Source organism: Sphaeramia orbicularis, chromosome 5, assembly GCF_902148855.1.
Source record: "Sphaeramia orbicularis chromosome 5, fSphaOr1.1, whole genome shotgun sequence".
NCBI lineage: Eukaryota > Metazoa > Chordata > Actinopteri > Kurtiformes > Apogonidae > Sphaeramia > Sphaeramia orbicularis.
The window spans coordinates 11,347,369-11,362,885 of record NC_043961.1 but is presented as its reverse complement, the minus strand read 5'-3'; the positions used below and the strand labels follow the sequence as shown (position 1 = coordinate 11,362,885).

The 15,517-nt window shown below is 37.1% G+C and overlaps 1 protein-coding gene across 1 annotated transcript; it reads left to right on the top strand.

The window, feature by feature from the left end:
• Positions 1-1,910: 1,910 nt before the first annotated feature.
• LOC115419733 (ADP-ribosylation factor-like protein 8B) lies at positions 1,911-12,536 on the top strand. The gene is made up of 7 exons (XM_030134703.1): positions 1,911-2,118; positions 3,497-3,577; positions 3,764-3,837; positions 3,996-4,089; positions 4,469-4,536; positions 6,842-6,912; positions 10,628-12,536. Exons 1-7 carry the CDS (start codon positions 1,996-1,998, stop codon positions 10,675-10,677), a joined length of 561 nt encoding a protein of 186 aa, XP_029990563.1. The 5' UTR covers positions 1,911-1,995; the 3' UTR covers positions 10,678-12,536.
• Positions 12,537-15,517: the final 2,981 nt, after the last annotated feature.

Here is a 15,517-nt window from a genome sequence, read left to right as displayed (position 1 = left end):
CGTCTGCGGTCGGATGAATTTGTTCCTGATAAGTCGAGTAAAAAGGAAGAGATGGACAAAAGTGAACTGGGGGTTAATTTTGATGTGGAAGACAGTAAAGACACTTTCTGCTTTTTTAAAATTTGGTGTTTTAATGTTTAAGCACCAACAAACAAATGCACTAAATTAAGATTAAGTGTTGAAAAGAGATAGATATTTACGATCTGAAACCTGTTCCTCATGTCTTACAGTGGTTTTTGTTAAGGAATTCTAACTTTAAAAAACATAAAATGTCTCAGTTTTATCATGATATTCTGCTTTTTTGATGTAACAGGTGAAATAATGGCCTGAACAGTTAAAATTTTGACAATAACTGAGACCGATTCTGCACGTGATCCAGCTGGGTGGGTTTCAGACCATCTATTCCTTTACAACAGATTAAACACTGGTGTAATTTTTCTCATGTGTCAGCCAAAACCTGTTTTAACTTATATTTAAAGATTCAATACATAATATTTTCTAGCGTCTACCTCCATGAAAAAAATGCAGAACTCTATTTTTAAAGCAGTGTTTGGCTTGTTCTGTGTTTTTCAGTCAATGGGAAAATAATTTTGTTCAATACTTGAACATACAGTGGCTAATGAACATGGATGTGTGGCTTTTAACACTGGAACACATGGAAAAAAAAAACAAGAAAAAGAAGAAGAGGATGTGAGGAAAATGAAGTGAAGAAGTCTGACTATTCAAAACCTTGAAGAATGAATCATTTCATAATATTAGATTTCAACATGTGTATTCAACAGCAACAACAAGGGAAGGGGTAACAAAATATAACCTCCACCTGAACAGTAAATACACACAGAAAAATATGGAGCATCCTCAAACATATTATTATTATTATTATTATTATTATTATTATTATTATTATTATTAACAACAACAATTATAATTATATAACTTTGTTTTCTGTCTAACGTGTGTGTATATACGTATATGTATATGTCTATTGTCTTTTTTTTTTCTTGTGGTTTTTGTCTATTGTCTTGGTCCTTGTCTATTGTCATCTATCACTTTTTTGTTTTCTTTCATAGCTGTTCCCTTTTTTTGTTTTTGCCTATTATTATTATTATTATTATTATTATTATTATTATTATTATTATTATTAATAATAATAATAAAAAATATTATTATTATATAACTTTGTTTTCTGTCTATTGCCTTCTAACGTGTGTGTATATACGTATATGTATATTTTGTCTATTGTTTTTTTTTTTTCTTGTGATTTTTGTCTATTGTCTTGGTTCTTGTCTATTGTCATCTATCACTTTTTTGTTTTCCTTCGTAGCTATTGCCTTTTTTGTTTTTTGCTTATTATTATTATTATTATTATTATTATTATTATTATTAATAACAACAACAATAATTATATTTATATAACTTTGTTTTCTGTCTATTGCCTTCTAACGTGTGTGTATACATATATGTATATTTTGTCTACTGTCTTTTTTTTTCTTGTTATTTTTGTCTATTGTTTTGGTTCTTGTCTATTGTCATCTATCACTTTTTTTTTTTCCTTCATAGCTATTGCCTTTTTTTGTTTTTGCCTATTATTTATTTATTTATTTATTTAATTAATTTCTGGTGAGTTGTAGTTTCTCGTTTGTTGTTGTTATTTCATAAGTAAAAATAAAATGATTAATAATAAAAAAGATAATAATAATAATAATAATAATAATAATAATAATAATAATAATAATAATAATAATAATAATCATCATCATAATACTACTAATAATACTAACACTAATACTACTATTAATACTAATACTAATACTAATACAATTTCCCTCCAGCTAAACGTCAGGTTCATGAACTGCGCGCCCGTGACGCTCGTGCACACGCGGCGTCAGGCAGCAGGTCACATGATATGACAAAGCAGCTGGCTACTTCCTGTGTTCACTGTTAGCCAAGTCACATCCAGACAGCCGCATCGCTGCGACTACTGTATCATCCAAGATGCTGGCCCTAATAAACAGGCTTTTGGACTGGTTCCGGTCCCTCTTCTGGAAGGAAGAGATGGAGCTGACATTAGTCGGACTCCAGTATTCCGGGAAAACCACGTTCGTCAATGTGATCGCGGTAAGAAGCTAGCAAACAAGCCTGGTCAGTCCGGGCCCCGGCTAATACCTGGGAGAGATTGTAAACGAGGGGAAAATACTGCTGTTATAAACCAAGTGAAGGAGTAACATCTTGAGTAGCATACAGTTTTAGACATTTTAAGGTCTTGGCTGGATGAATGTGTGTGTTTGGTGATAATACACAGCGCATTTTGGTGCGAAATGACATCATTTATACGGTGCTACTTGCTGGTTGTTTGGCTAGCTACAATGACGAAGTTCTTGGTATGACTGTGCGCTAACTTATGAAACCGGTCATGTGAACAGAATTGTCAGAGCTTTGTAATAACAACCGGTGTGTCAACATCAAGGATATGGAGAGGACACGACGGGCCACTCATGTTGTAAACAGCCTGGGAGGTGGTAACAGGCTAAAAGAGACGAAACCGAGGAGCTGGGATACATTATTTATGTATATGAGGGTTTAGGTAGATGCAGGTTGACGTGGTTCATTCTGTTTTCTTTCACCCAGACGTAATGAAGTCTGATCCTGGTTATTTAGTTTACATTAGTAGGTTCTTACACCTGTTAACACATTTGATATTTGAGCATTATTTCTCCCTTTTGTGTCCTGGTGATCTGTTTGCCAGACTAATCTCAGGGTTGAAGCTCAGTTTTGTTTTTGTCTGCTTTTCTAGGTGAGAGGCCACAGATTTAAGGAGAAGTCAGCCAGGCTTCAACTAGTTCAGTTTTTCACTCTTTTCTATTCATCTTTAAAGCAGATTTTCCCAGCTCTGTTGTGGTCATATCAGGTGATCTGTAATTAGATTCTATCATAACTGCATTCTCCTTCACTAAGACTCTGAGAAGTTATTCGATTGGATCAAAGATATGTAACAAATAACTAAAACTATGCAGGTTTGATTACATTATTGAACTGTTTGTTTCACTTTGTGTAGTGACATTTACCTGTCTCAAAAGCAGAGCCTCTTCTCTTCTATTCAATACATATTGGATAGGTGTATTTAAGTATTTTATGTTATTTTTCATTTGAAGCTTGTGGAATATCTTGTTACCCAACTCTGGGTTGTAGCAGAAACCTAATGCATGACTATGATTATAATATGTTTCATGAAGTTTTTAAATTAATCTAGGCATCTTTAGGAAGATGAAAATGTTCCATGTAATGTAATAATTTTATCTGATCCCATGTGCAGAAATGATTCCCATTAACTTGGCTTTTCATGTGACTTCTCAATCAGATTATCTCATACTGATCTGCATGCATATACACAGGCATTTATGGGATGGAGAAGCAGGAGAAATGCCCATTTATATGTGTTAAACTGACACAATATTTAATATTCCACTGACGTAGTTCTTGTGTTTGTTTTGTTCAGTCGGGTCAGTTCAGTGAAGACATGATTCCCACAGTCGGGTTCAACATGAGGAAGGTCACTAAAGGCAATGTGACAATAAAGGTAAGATAGTAAACAAGGAACACTGTCTGAGCTTGGAGACTTTTCAACTTTAGCCTGGAAATGAGCCAGAATCAAACTGCACATTCTGCAGTCTTACACAGTAATGGTACAATAATTGGTTTATAAAGAGAACAAAACATCACAGTTGTTTGCTTATAACTGTAAAATCTGATATCTTCTCCTCAGATATGGGACATAGGTGGACAGCCCCGCTTCAGAAGCATGTGGGAGCGCTACTGTCGGGGAGTCAATGCTATTGTGTAAGTCTGTGGACACTCCAGAGTACATTTCACGGCTTTTGTGACTGCAAAAATGCCTTGTGTGTTCCAAAGTTTGTTAGGCAGAGGGAGAAAGTGAATGTTTGAGTTTGGTGTTCGATTGTGGTTTAAAGCTTCTTCATTTTCTGTCGTTTTCGCAGTTACATGGTAGATGCGGCAGACCGAGAGAAGATAGAAGCTTCCAGAAATGAACTGCACAACCTTTTAGACAAGCCACAGCTACAAGGAATTCCCGTAAGAAAAGCTCATGATATCACAGCCTCGCTCCGGTTCACGACATTGATTTCGGAAGGTCTAGGGAGCACAGTTACAAGCACTGATTAAGCTCATAATTGGTAATTATCAGGAACTAATGGGCTGCAGTGACTCAGACCCGATGACTTCACAGTAAATGGTCATTTGAAGCCGATCCAGGACTTTTTAATGAGGTTTCACTTTCCAGAACAACGTGATAATTGACTTGACAGGGTTTGACATGCTGACGTTTGACACGGGCAGTTTATTCTGACTTAACCAGAGGGAAATCCTTTACATTGATCACATTGTACAATAACGCTGATACATCACTGTGCTAAATATTGATCATCCCTTTGTCTTGTTTGTTATCTTTCAGGTTCTAGTACTCGGCAACAAACGTGACCTGCCCAACGCACTCGATGAGAAGCAGCTCATTGAAAAAATGTGAGATATTTATGTGTTTTTGTTTAGATTAAGACAATGAAATTACAAAGGTATAATCTGTGCATTGATGTTTCTGCCAGACTGGGTTCTTACACAGAAAGAATATCCTTTCAGATGTTTCCACTAGAACAGAATGTCCACATACTTTTGTTTTCAATTTAATTTATCTTTAATATCAGTCATGTGGAAGTTGAAGCTATTGTTAGCAGCAGATTACTGCCAGTGGTATTGAAATAAGACTTGTGTCCACAGATGTCAGACCCAGTACAGCTTTGGAAAAGGTTGTTGGATCACTGTGACAAAGAAGTTAGAAGTCTATGTTTGTTATTCAGTACTGTGTAAACGCTGTAGGCCGAAAATAGGTTTATTTCATCAAGGTCAGATTGACGATACATATGCTTTTGTCAGTTTTTGCACTGGCATTTACAGAAAATATGTTAACAGAATTAACAACAAAAATACTGGGAATAAGTGTGAAAATTTTAGAAGCTGTATGGGATCATCTGGAGAGGTCTAAAAAGGAGTAGTTGTGAAGGATGGATATCACAACATGTAAAAACATTAATAGAGGAACTCTGAAATAAATAAGAATCAATACAACCCTGCTCTTTTTGCACTGAACTAAACATGTAATTTGTAAAGACATCAGGGTTTTCATATGTGCGAAAATGAGTCAAAAATCTGCAAAATACGCACAAATTGTTGTGTTAATAAACCCGATTTCTAATGTTTGGAACAACATTTGAACATTTGTGTCAAGAATTTTTAAACAGTTTGTGAGTTTCTGTAGAATTTCGAGATAATAGTCCTTAAAATCAAAGCTTTAGCCAAGGTATTTGATTTTGATTTTGATTTGATTTATTTATTTATTTCGAACATGCAAAGAAACAAAATAAAATAAAATAAAACATGTAAATGGACAGAATCTATCTTCAAGCACAAAGAAGTCTGAATTTTGCATGGTCGAAAAGGAGTAGGAAGAAGTATAAACTTATTTAATCCAACAACTCAGTGCTTTTACACCTTTATCACTAACTTGATACAAGAATCAAACAATACTTTTTTCCTAATTTTAGCATCGAACCACAACAAATACATAATGCAGTAACTGAATTACACACAACAATATGATCATGGCAGTACAGTCATACAAACAGACTCAACAATTCAACCATTTTCTTCAATAATTACAGCATATTTATCAGTACAACATCATCCATAAACAAACAGGCCTCATTGTCATTATTAAATACTGTACCTCTCAAGAATAATTTTTTTTAATATCTTTTTTTTAAAAACTGAATTATGTTTGATATTTGTTTGATCTCCACACACAATTTGTTCCACAATTTTACTCCACAGATGGTGATACAGAAACTTTTCAACGTAGTGCGTACTTTTTGAATCTTTAAATTTAACTTTCCCCTTAAATCATAGCCTCCCTCTCTTTCACAAAACATTTCTTGAATATTCCCCGGCAGTAAGTTATTCTTTGCTTTATACATTAGTTGAATAGTTTTGAATTCCACAAGGTCAATGAGTTTTAAAGTTTTAGATTGTAAAAATAGTGGATTTGTGTGTTCATAAATCCAGGATGCGATTGAAATTGTCTTAAAGGGGTCATATTTTGCTAAACCCATTTTGTTTGTCTTTGGTTCATTTATTTGTGTATTTGGACCCTAATAGTTCATACAGTTTTGAATTTGAACCCTCCAGGTGCTGCAAAGCTATCTTTATAGTCATTGCCGTAGAAATCAAGTGGATTTCTACACCCTGTTTTAAATTCCTGCTTAATTTGTTATGTCTATAACTAGTTACGTCATGACATTTGCACATATAAGGTCGAGACTTTTGACGAACATTTCTCTGAGTACGACATAATTGTTTGTCAGCCGCAGCAGTTGTAGTAGAAACTGAAAATATGTCCAAACTTCGACCCGATTACCTAAAATGTTCAGTTGTTGGTTGAGCAGGACAGAGCAGCACAGTCAACCACCTGGAGGGGGTGGGGTCATTTGCATTTAAAGGGCCAGCGTTCAGAACAACCTTTCTGGTGTCATTACTCAGAAATAGGGTTGAAGATGGACCTGTGGAGTTGAATTAATGAAGAATTCAGACCCAAGCAGAGCATTCACAGTTTATGTAGACCACAGGGAAATGTTTTAAAATGCATAATTCCATTTAAAAAAAGCAAAATATCACTCCTTTAAACTAAAGCTAAACACAGATGTTATTTGTTGTTTTCTCCATCTTCCTTCTACACACAGATTTGTTGACAATCTTCTCATTTTTTTCCGTCTTTTAGGAACTTATCTGCCATTCAGGATCGAGAGATCTGCTGCTACTCTGTCTCCTGCAAAGAGAAAGACAACATAGGTAAAGTTACCCTAACACTTCCCAAACCTGTCGGGTCCTTATGAGCACAGTTTGGAGTTTTAGAAAAAGAGGAAGTAAACGTAAAGCAGCTGAAAAACAGTGTCAGATTTCACAGATGTAGGTTTTAGTCTGCCTCAGCATGCAGCAAGAATCCCATAATTTCCTTTTGGCATCTTGTAATTCTGGTCTGAGAGAACATGAAACTGCTGCACCTCCTCCTGACTGTATCTGGGCAGGGGGGTGGAGTTGGGGAAGTGCAAGGGGTTATGGGTAAAATTTCCAAGGTAGCACTAAAGCTAACATACAGAAAGCACAGGCTGAAATACCATTAAGTCATATTTAGTCATACAGTCATATTTGATAACGGTAACTTGTATAAACATAATATTTAACAGACTAGCCAACAGTAGCTACTGTAGGTAAGTAATTACTATTAAATACCTTAATGAAACTGGTCCATAATGATGTTATTTTCTTTTTTTAATGTATCCTCTAAACCACAGCTACATTAGAGTTAGAGGAAAATGTATGCTTTACTCAACAAAACGTCTCAAAATCAGATTCAGCAGGTGAATGACCTATATAACAGATGTGAAAACCTTCTGTTAGCACTAAAATAATATTAATACAGGAGTAGTTTACACATGGACCGACAGGACACATCAAGGCCCCACATACAGTGAATGAGACCATAATGACTGGAGCCAACATTTATTAACCATTAGTGGTTTTACTCTGAATCTTAGCGTTGGCTTCTGTTTTACCTGTGTTTGTTGTCATGATTTTAATTAAACAAAGTTCATCATCGATGAACTTTACCATTTATTTTAATCCTTGGAAACCAGTATTTTAAACAGTGCAGACAACACTCCTTTTCCTGGTGGATAAAGCCAAACATGGTTTATTTGTAAAAACCAAACCCAAATTATGTGTCATGTTAGATAATAATGAGTTGATATGAGCACTAAGTTTGTTGTGAATCCAGATACCAAAGTATTTATACTGTTTGACTCTCAAACAACAACAGCAAGTGACAAATTTTCTGGAATCTATGTTTCTTGCCTTTGAGAATAACATCCATTTTGTTTTGGAACAGTTTAAGACCAGTTTCAGATCATGTGAAAGACATTAAATGATAACTGAAGGTTAAGAACGGCATCATGGGTAGATTCAGTGGAGGAGTAAAGGACTGTGAAGAGGTGATACATTTACACACGTCTCTGTTTCTGATGTCGCACAATGAGTTAACTATGAAATGTTGAAACGCTCTCACACTGAGCATCAGCAGTCGTCACTTCCAAACCGTTTCCCAACTGCTGTGATAATAAAATCCTTATTTTATAACCACCATGTTGACTGCCAAAATCAACACGCACAAATGTTATTAATAATAATATGTGCTGTGCATTCAGATACACCGCATTAAAAATGTTTTATCACATAGAAATGTAGAAGGCGACAGAAAGTCGTTACAGCTTCTCTGCCAAACGGTCTCTCCTTCATTTCCAGCGGTGTTTGTTGAAGGTTCATTTCCACACAACGCCGTGATGAAGGTTTATCACAATCACAACACACTCATGAAATGTCTGAAGGGAAGTTCAGGAAACTCCTGACCTTAAACATGCTGCTCAGACACTTTTATGCTCACACTGTGGAAGTGGCTTCTTTGGCTCCAGACACTGAGGTTTCAGTACGTAGTAAAAGAGGTTGAGGCGCAAATAGTAGAACCAACATAACTGGTACCTCGACTCTTGAGCAGCACCAGCACTTTGATGCTCAAGAATAAGGGTGTCAAACATGTGGCCCACGGGCCAAAACCGGCCTGCCACTGGGTCCAATCCTCGGCCCATGGGAGGAATTTTTGAAATGCAAAAATCACACTGAAGATATAATCAATCAATCAGTCAATCAATTACAAAATTATTACAAACAGTTAAGATCAGCAATTCATTTGCAAAATACATTGTGTAATAGGACACCCCAGAAGCAGTCCTCAGCTTATAAATGGGGGCCCTTCAACATATGATAAGGGACACAATTTACATTATAATCTTTAATAAATTCAAATGTTCTAAATAACTACAAACATATTTTAAAATATTTGCCTATCTACCTACCGATGATTAATTTCCTTTTCCTGAGTCCTATTGTAGTCAGCATATTCCAATATTCTCAGATAATTTAGTAATCAGGCACAGATGTTAAAGTTCAGAGGCCACATACAGACCAGTAGTTTTTGTTCTAGTGTAAAAAAAGTAATATCACATGAAAATGTTGACATTTACAAACTATCCTTTTAGCAAAAAATGTGAATAACCTAAAAAATAATGAACAACCTGAAATGTCTTGAATTAAGTGCTATTTTAACATAATTCTGTCTGTTACTAAATGTTTTGTGCATTTGTAGATCCACTGTGATCTGTAAGTTGTAATGCACATGCACATGTATAAATGATAAACAGCCATAATATTGTTAAAACTGCACTTGTTTTTCTTACGAAGCTTCAGTTTTTTTTATGGTTGTTCATGTTATTCACACAAGTTTAATTTTTAGATGTAAACATTTTCATAATGTAATTTGACTTTTTTTCACTCTTAAACATTGAGATAAGTTTGACGTTGTCATTAGTTATAGGTTATTATGTTAATATTTTACTGTCTTGGCCCACTGGCGCTCATATTGGTTTGTATGTGGCCCCGAACTGAAACAAGTTTGACACTTATGGTCTAGAACCACAGACTGGGGATCGATTCACACAAAGACAAAGTAAAACCTAGTGATACTCATGTTTACATGAACATGTAGTGTTTAGTGTTTATGAAACAGGAATTATTAGTTTGGAAGTGAAATCAAAGCAGTGTTGTTCTTGTGGAGGCGATATAACGGTGTCCTCTGTAACCACACACGGTATGGCATTGGTAGCTCAACCACATGGTGAGTATATGTTTAAAGACAGGTGTAATAGTGGTAGTTTGGAGCTGGAAAGAAAGGACTAATCAGCTGATTTCAGCTCTCAAAATCTGAACTCATCATCTAAGTTAAAGTCATGGATTATGAAACAAATCTGTGTGAATACAATCCAAGTCAGAGCAGTTAATATTAAAGTGAATATCAAACTAACCATCAAAATGGGTAATTCTAGATGTACATACTTCTTATTTTCCCTCAAACTTATACTTTCTGTTGTAATCGGCCAAAAGTGATAGTTTATTTGGCACCTACAGGATGTTTTATATGACGGCGTATTAGGGCCACAAGAGAAAAGAAAAACGCTTGTCATTAGAGAATAAAGTCGTCATATTTTGAGAATAAAGTCATAGTTTTCAAAAAATTCATTATTTAACGAAAACAATCTTTTATGAGATTAAAGTTGTACGTAATATTTTGAAAATAAATTCGACAGTGTCTGGTTACAAGCAGCAACTTTCCCTTCTGTTGGACCGGATGAACCCCAAATGAAAGTGCTTTTCACAGATAAAAATCACAAAGTGCTGTACATAAAATGGGTGCAATAAAAGTACATAAGAATGGGCTGCATCATGACACAAATCTCTACAGCTCTACTGATTAACTGGTTCTTAAACTGTGTCCATATTGGCCCTGACTCCGTCCCAAAAAACATCTGGGAACCACTGCTTTCACCTCCAACCACCCGGACAGAGCCGCCAAGGTAACAGACCTGTCTCCCCTGTTTACCCCCCCCCCCCCTTGCAGATATCACACTGCAGTGGCTCATCCAGCACTCAAAGTCACGGAGAAGCTGAAAGTGAAGCCCCGCCCCCTCCTCCTCCTCCTCTTCCTCCTCCAGTCGCAGCTCTGGCCTCAGCCCCCTAACGGTCATGGGTCCTCGACAGTCATCCCTTCCACTGCCTCTGTGAAGTAATCCAGCTCTGCTCACTACTGTCACCACATGCACCACCCACTACACTACCGTAGATGTGTTGCCCCTGTACAGCACCACCACCACCGCCACCACCGCCGCTGCCCTAATACCCGGAGTCTTGAACCGTTGTCTGTGCTCGAAGGTGGATCGTCCATACCCATCATGCCTTATCGCTCGTCATAACAGACACGCCGTGTGTCCGTGTCCATCATGACATGAGTGTGGTGTTTTTATTTTCTTCTTTTTCTGTTCCCATTCACACAGAATCCAATGACGTCACCATGTACTGTACTGTCCCCCCCACCCCCACCCCCGACAACGACAAATGAATCTCAATCTGAAATCCCTCCTGTTGACTGTCAGCATTTGGTGTTTACGCGACATTGTGTGATTGTACTTTTTAAACAGGTCTTTGCCAAAACGATGGTTATTACCAAGCGCTGATGCCTTCAGTTCCTCTCAGAAATGTAGCCCGCGTTTATTTGCCGGCGTACGATACACGCGATAAGTTTTATTATAAGTGACTTAAAAGTTTACACGTCTAGATCGACAGAAGTGAAGACTGTGAGTGGCTGTCGTGTCCTGAGGTGACATTTTAGACATTTAATAGGTCAGTAGAGTATTAAGTGCCTTCGGCTGAGTGAGTGATCCAATCAGATAGTTATTACCCAAAAAAAACAAAAAACAAAACACAGGAGAAACACTTTGATTCCACTTAAAACCACTTTGACAATCTCATTTTATGTTTTATAATCTCCTCATGACGTCTCAGAACGATAGAACTGTACTGATGATGGAAAATGAGGGAGGAGGAAGCAAACAGAGCTGTATAATCTGAACATGTTACATCTGTTTGGGTCCTTTGAACGCTGTTTTCACTTGCAGCCTGTGACGATTTAATGCAGCTCGACGTTTGGGCTAACTTCGGTTTGCGGTTCTCAGGTTGTTATAGGATTTTTCAAGTCGTCTGAACAAAGTAAGGGTGCGCCCAAGTGTCTGTCTCATAATAATCCTTGTTTTTGTTCCGACCGGATAATACAAAGCCACAGACAGTCTCTCTGAAAGTGTCGGAGGCTTGATGTCATCCACACCCATGTCTGAAATCCTTGTATTTTTGTAAAACAGTCCAAGATCTCCGCCGTCTCCCAACAAACTATTAATTGACATTTCCTTTTACAGCGACAAGACAATGATTTCTTTTTTGTTGTCGCTTTGCATCGACTTCAGTCATGTATATTATTCCGCCCCTTTTGCTTGGCCAGTGCATCTTGATGGATTAAAGATTTGTGTGTGTCTGTATGTTGCTGGATCGGGGAGAATCACCCCCCCTCTAGGCCTCAACAGCTTCTGCATTTTCACTGTATTGTCACCTTCAGATCCATCACACGCTCTCTGTTACCGCCCACGTCGTCCTGTGTCCGCTGGTGATTGTTGTAATCCTAAATATCCACTGTTGGGACCACAGCAGCAGTGAGGGGCTGTAAAACTGGGTGACTACGTGGGTACTTGGGGTAAAAAAAAAAATGCTTTGTTACTTGTGTAATAATAATTATAATAATAATAATAATAATAATAATATAGCCTATTTGCAATTTGTATGTGCATGTGCTGAACCTATTCACATTCAATTGCAGACTTTGTAAATAAAACGTTAGCATTTTTATTCCAACAAATGCTCCTGTAGATGTCATGCATTCTTTCCCTGTGATTGCTAATAAAATTTGTTTTTATTTTTAAGGATTTCTACTTGTGGCATCCACATTTTTTGGGGGGGTTTGCAGTTTAGATTTTGGCCAGTAGGTGGCAGCAGAGAAGTGTAGAAGGATAGGGGGGTGGCAAAGGAGCTCTGAAATCCACCAGTGAAATTTTAGCTGAAAAAAAAAAAAATCCCAATAAAATTTGTTTTTATTTTATTTTATTTTCATACTTTTTTATCTGGTTCCGTTTTTATTTTAATACATTTTTTTTTTTTTTAATTAGTGATAGTTAACAAGACATTGTGGACAGAAAAACAACAACACATAAACAAAGCGAAAATCAAACAAATAAACCAAAAACAACAGCAACGACAGAGCAACGGAAAACAACAATGACAACATCATATTACAATGAAAAAGATGATAAATGTAAAGAGAAACTAAACAATATAGCTTGATTAGGGGCAATGGGATTTATTTTTTTATTCTTTATTTTTATTTGTTTTATCAACAGACAGTACAACACAGAAACTAGGGGTCACTGGTTGAACACAAGATATTTAAATGACAGACTGTATTAATTATGCATTGTTTTGTTTATAGTTCAGCATTTTTCTCCAGCGCTTTATAAAGATATTACCTACGGCTCAAGGAACATAAGCCAATCTCTCCATAGAGTAGATTTCCTCGATTATAGCCACTGATCCTCATGGGGTGTGTCAGTTTTGAACCTTTTTGGAAGCAATTATAAGAATTTTAAAGCGGTATTTCTCTTCTTTCTTTAATACATCTCCAGGTAGCAGTCCCAGAAAAAAAAACTTGGGGTCCTTAGAAATTGTGAAAGTTGTAATGCCCTCAATCATTTCAAAAAGCTTTTTTTTTCTAGAAAGACTTCAATTTTGTACATGTCCAGAAAATATGAGAGTGATTAGCACTTCCTGCCCACACTGTCTCCAGCTATAATGTTGACGTGCCTTTACTTTAGTAGTGATGTGTGGAGTAATAAAGAATCTAATCAGGCTTTTCCACCCAAATTCCCTCCATCTTTTAGAGCTACAGGGTGGGGAAGCAAAATTTACAATATTTTGAGGCAGGGATTGAAAGACAGCGTATGACCAATTAGTTTATTGAAAGTCATGAGAATTTATTTGCCACAAGAAAGTTTGCATAATAGAAAATGTTTTTATTCTATGTGTCCTCCTTTTTTCTCAATAACTGCCTTCACATGCTTCCTGAAACTTGCGCAAGTGTTCCTCAAATATTCGGGTGACAACTTCTCCCATTCTTCTTTAATAGTATCTTCCAGACTTTCTCGTAATAGTTTTGCTCATAGTCATTCTCTTCTTTACATTATAAACGGTCTTTATGGACACTCCAACTATTTTTGAAATCTCCTTTGGTGTGACGAGTGCATTCAGCAAATCACACACTCTTTGATGTTTGCTTTCCTGATTACTCATATGGGCAAAAGTTTCTGAAAAGGTATGGATAATAGTGTTAGGTATGATTATGACATCAATATATGTTAGGTTTCAAAACAATTGATGTAGTGCCTGCTGAGAAAAAACAACTAAACATTCATTGTAAATTTTGCTTCCCCACCCTGTAGTAGATGTATGTTGTGTTGCACTCTCTGACAAGACAATACCCAGCTCCTACTCCTATTCTGAATAAACATATAATGTGTCGATTCCATTTAGTTTCTGCAGCCCTATATATAATTTAGAAACAATTTTACAAAATTAGTTTTTATTTTGAAGGATTTCTACACGGATCCACTTTTTTTTTTTTTTTTTGAGGACTGCAGTTTAGCTTTTGGCCAGTAGGTGGAAGCAGAGGACTGTAGAATGATAGGAGGGGGGTAGAGTAAAGGAGCTCTGAAATCCTTAAGTGAAGTTTTGGTTGAAGTTCTTCACCAGTGCATGAGGAAAGGCCTCTTTTCAGCTCTGAAAAAGTTAATTTGAAGACTTTAATGAGTGTTCAGAGTCTGTACATCCATATTAAATCCCTGTTTACATTTCTCGCTGCCCCTGTGGTTGGACCGGGTTCTGGATTTCCCATTAAACGTCCATTGTTCCTTTCAGATCCCTTAATAAATAATTAACACCTGTCAGTGTTTCCTGGCAGAAAAATGCCTGTTCTGCATAGAAACGTAACACTGTGTGAAACAGAACGTTTAAACCAGCGTAGGGAGGGCGTTGGGAACTATAGGGGGCCATAAACTGAGTCGAGTCCTCGCAGCTGGACCTGGACCGAGCTGTCGGAGACCAGGCCCGGCTGTTAAAGCACCAACACCTTTAATTAATCTCATTTCTTGAGTCTTTAATGAGCAGCTGCTGGCGTTGGAACGTGTGGACAGATCCGGGCGTGATCCGATGAATTCCACGGGTCAGCGGAGGTTTGGGGGGGATCTGTGAGCGTCTACGTGGATGTGGGTCCGTGAATGTGTGTGGTTCACTATTGCGGCGAGCGTGAGGGATTAAGTTGTGGTTACGGCCCTCACCCGAGGATTTATGTGGAGAGCGGGGTCATGAAGACGACCCCAAGGTGCGACAAACCATTAATGTTGTTCCACTCCATTACCAACACACTCATTATGTAATTGGACGTGTTCTGAACTTCCACCGGTCACTGTCTGAATCTGTTCAGTGTTCAGACCGGTTCGACTCTGCAGTAAATGACCATTCATCACCACAATTACAAGACCCGCTATTAAATTATGGAATATTCCAACAGACATGATTCACTCGCTCATAGCTTTCATTCCACTTAAACCCAGAGTAAAATAAACCCTCTGGAGAACTTTGATGGATGTGTTTAGTAATGAAGATGTAACTCAGTTTTCAACAAGACTCCATGTCATTATGGAACTGGATTCACATCTGCACCGTGGACGGACCTTTGCCCAAATTTGAGCCTCATCGCTGTTTGTTACAATGAAAACTAAAAGTAAAACCTGATTTCATTAACTGCATTAAAAATAAAAGTGGTTAGCAATATTGAACCTCTTTACATCCTCAGTAA

Bases quoted from the DNA above. Each gene is read 5' to 3' on its own strand.
- LOC115419733 (XM_030134703.1), top strand. From the start codon at position 1,996: ATGCTGGCCCTAATAAACAGGCTTTTGGACTGGTTCCGGTCCCTCTTC. The intron at 3,578-3,763 runs GTAAGATAGTAA...TCTTCTCCTCAG, and splicing joins AAGGCAATGTGACAATAAAG to ATATGGGACATAGGTGGACA. The intron at 4,537-6,841 runs GTGAGATATTTA...TCCGTCTTTTAG, and splicing joins AAGCAGCTCATTGAAAAAAT to GAACTTATCTGCCATTCAGG.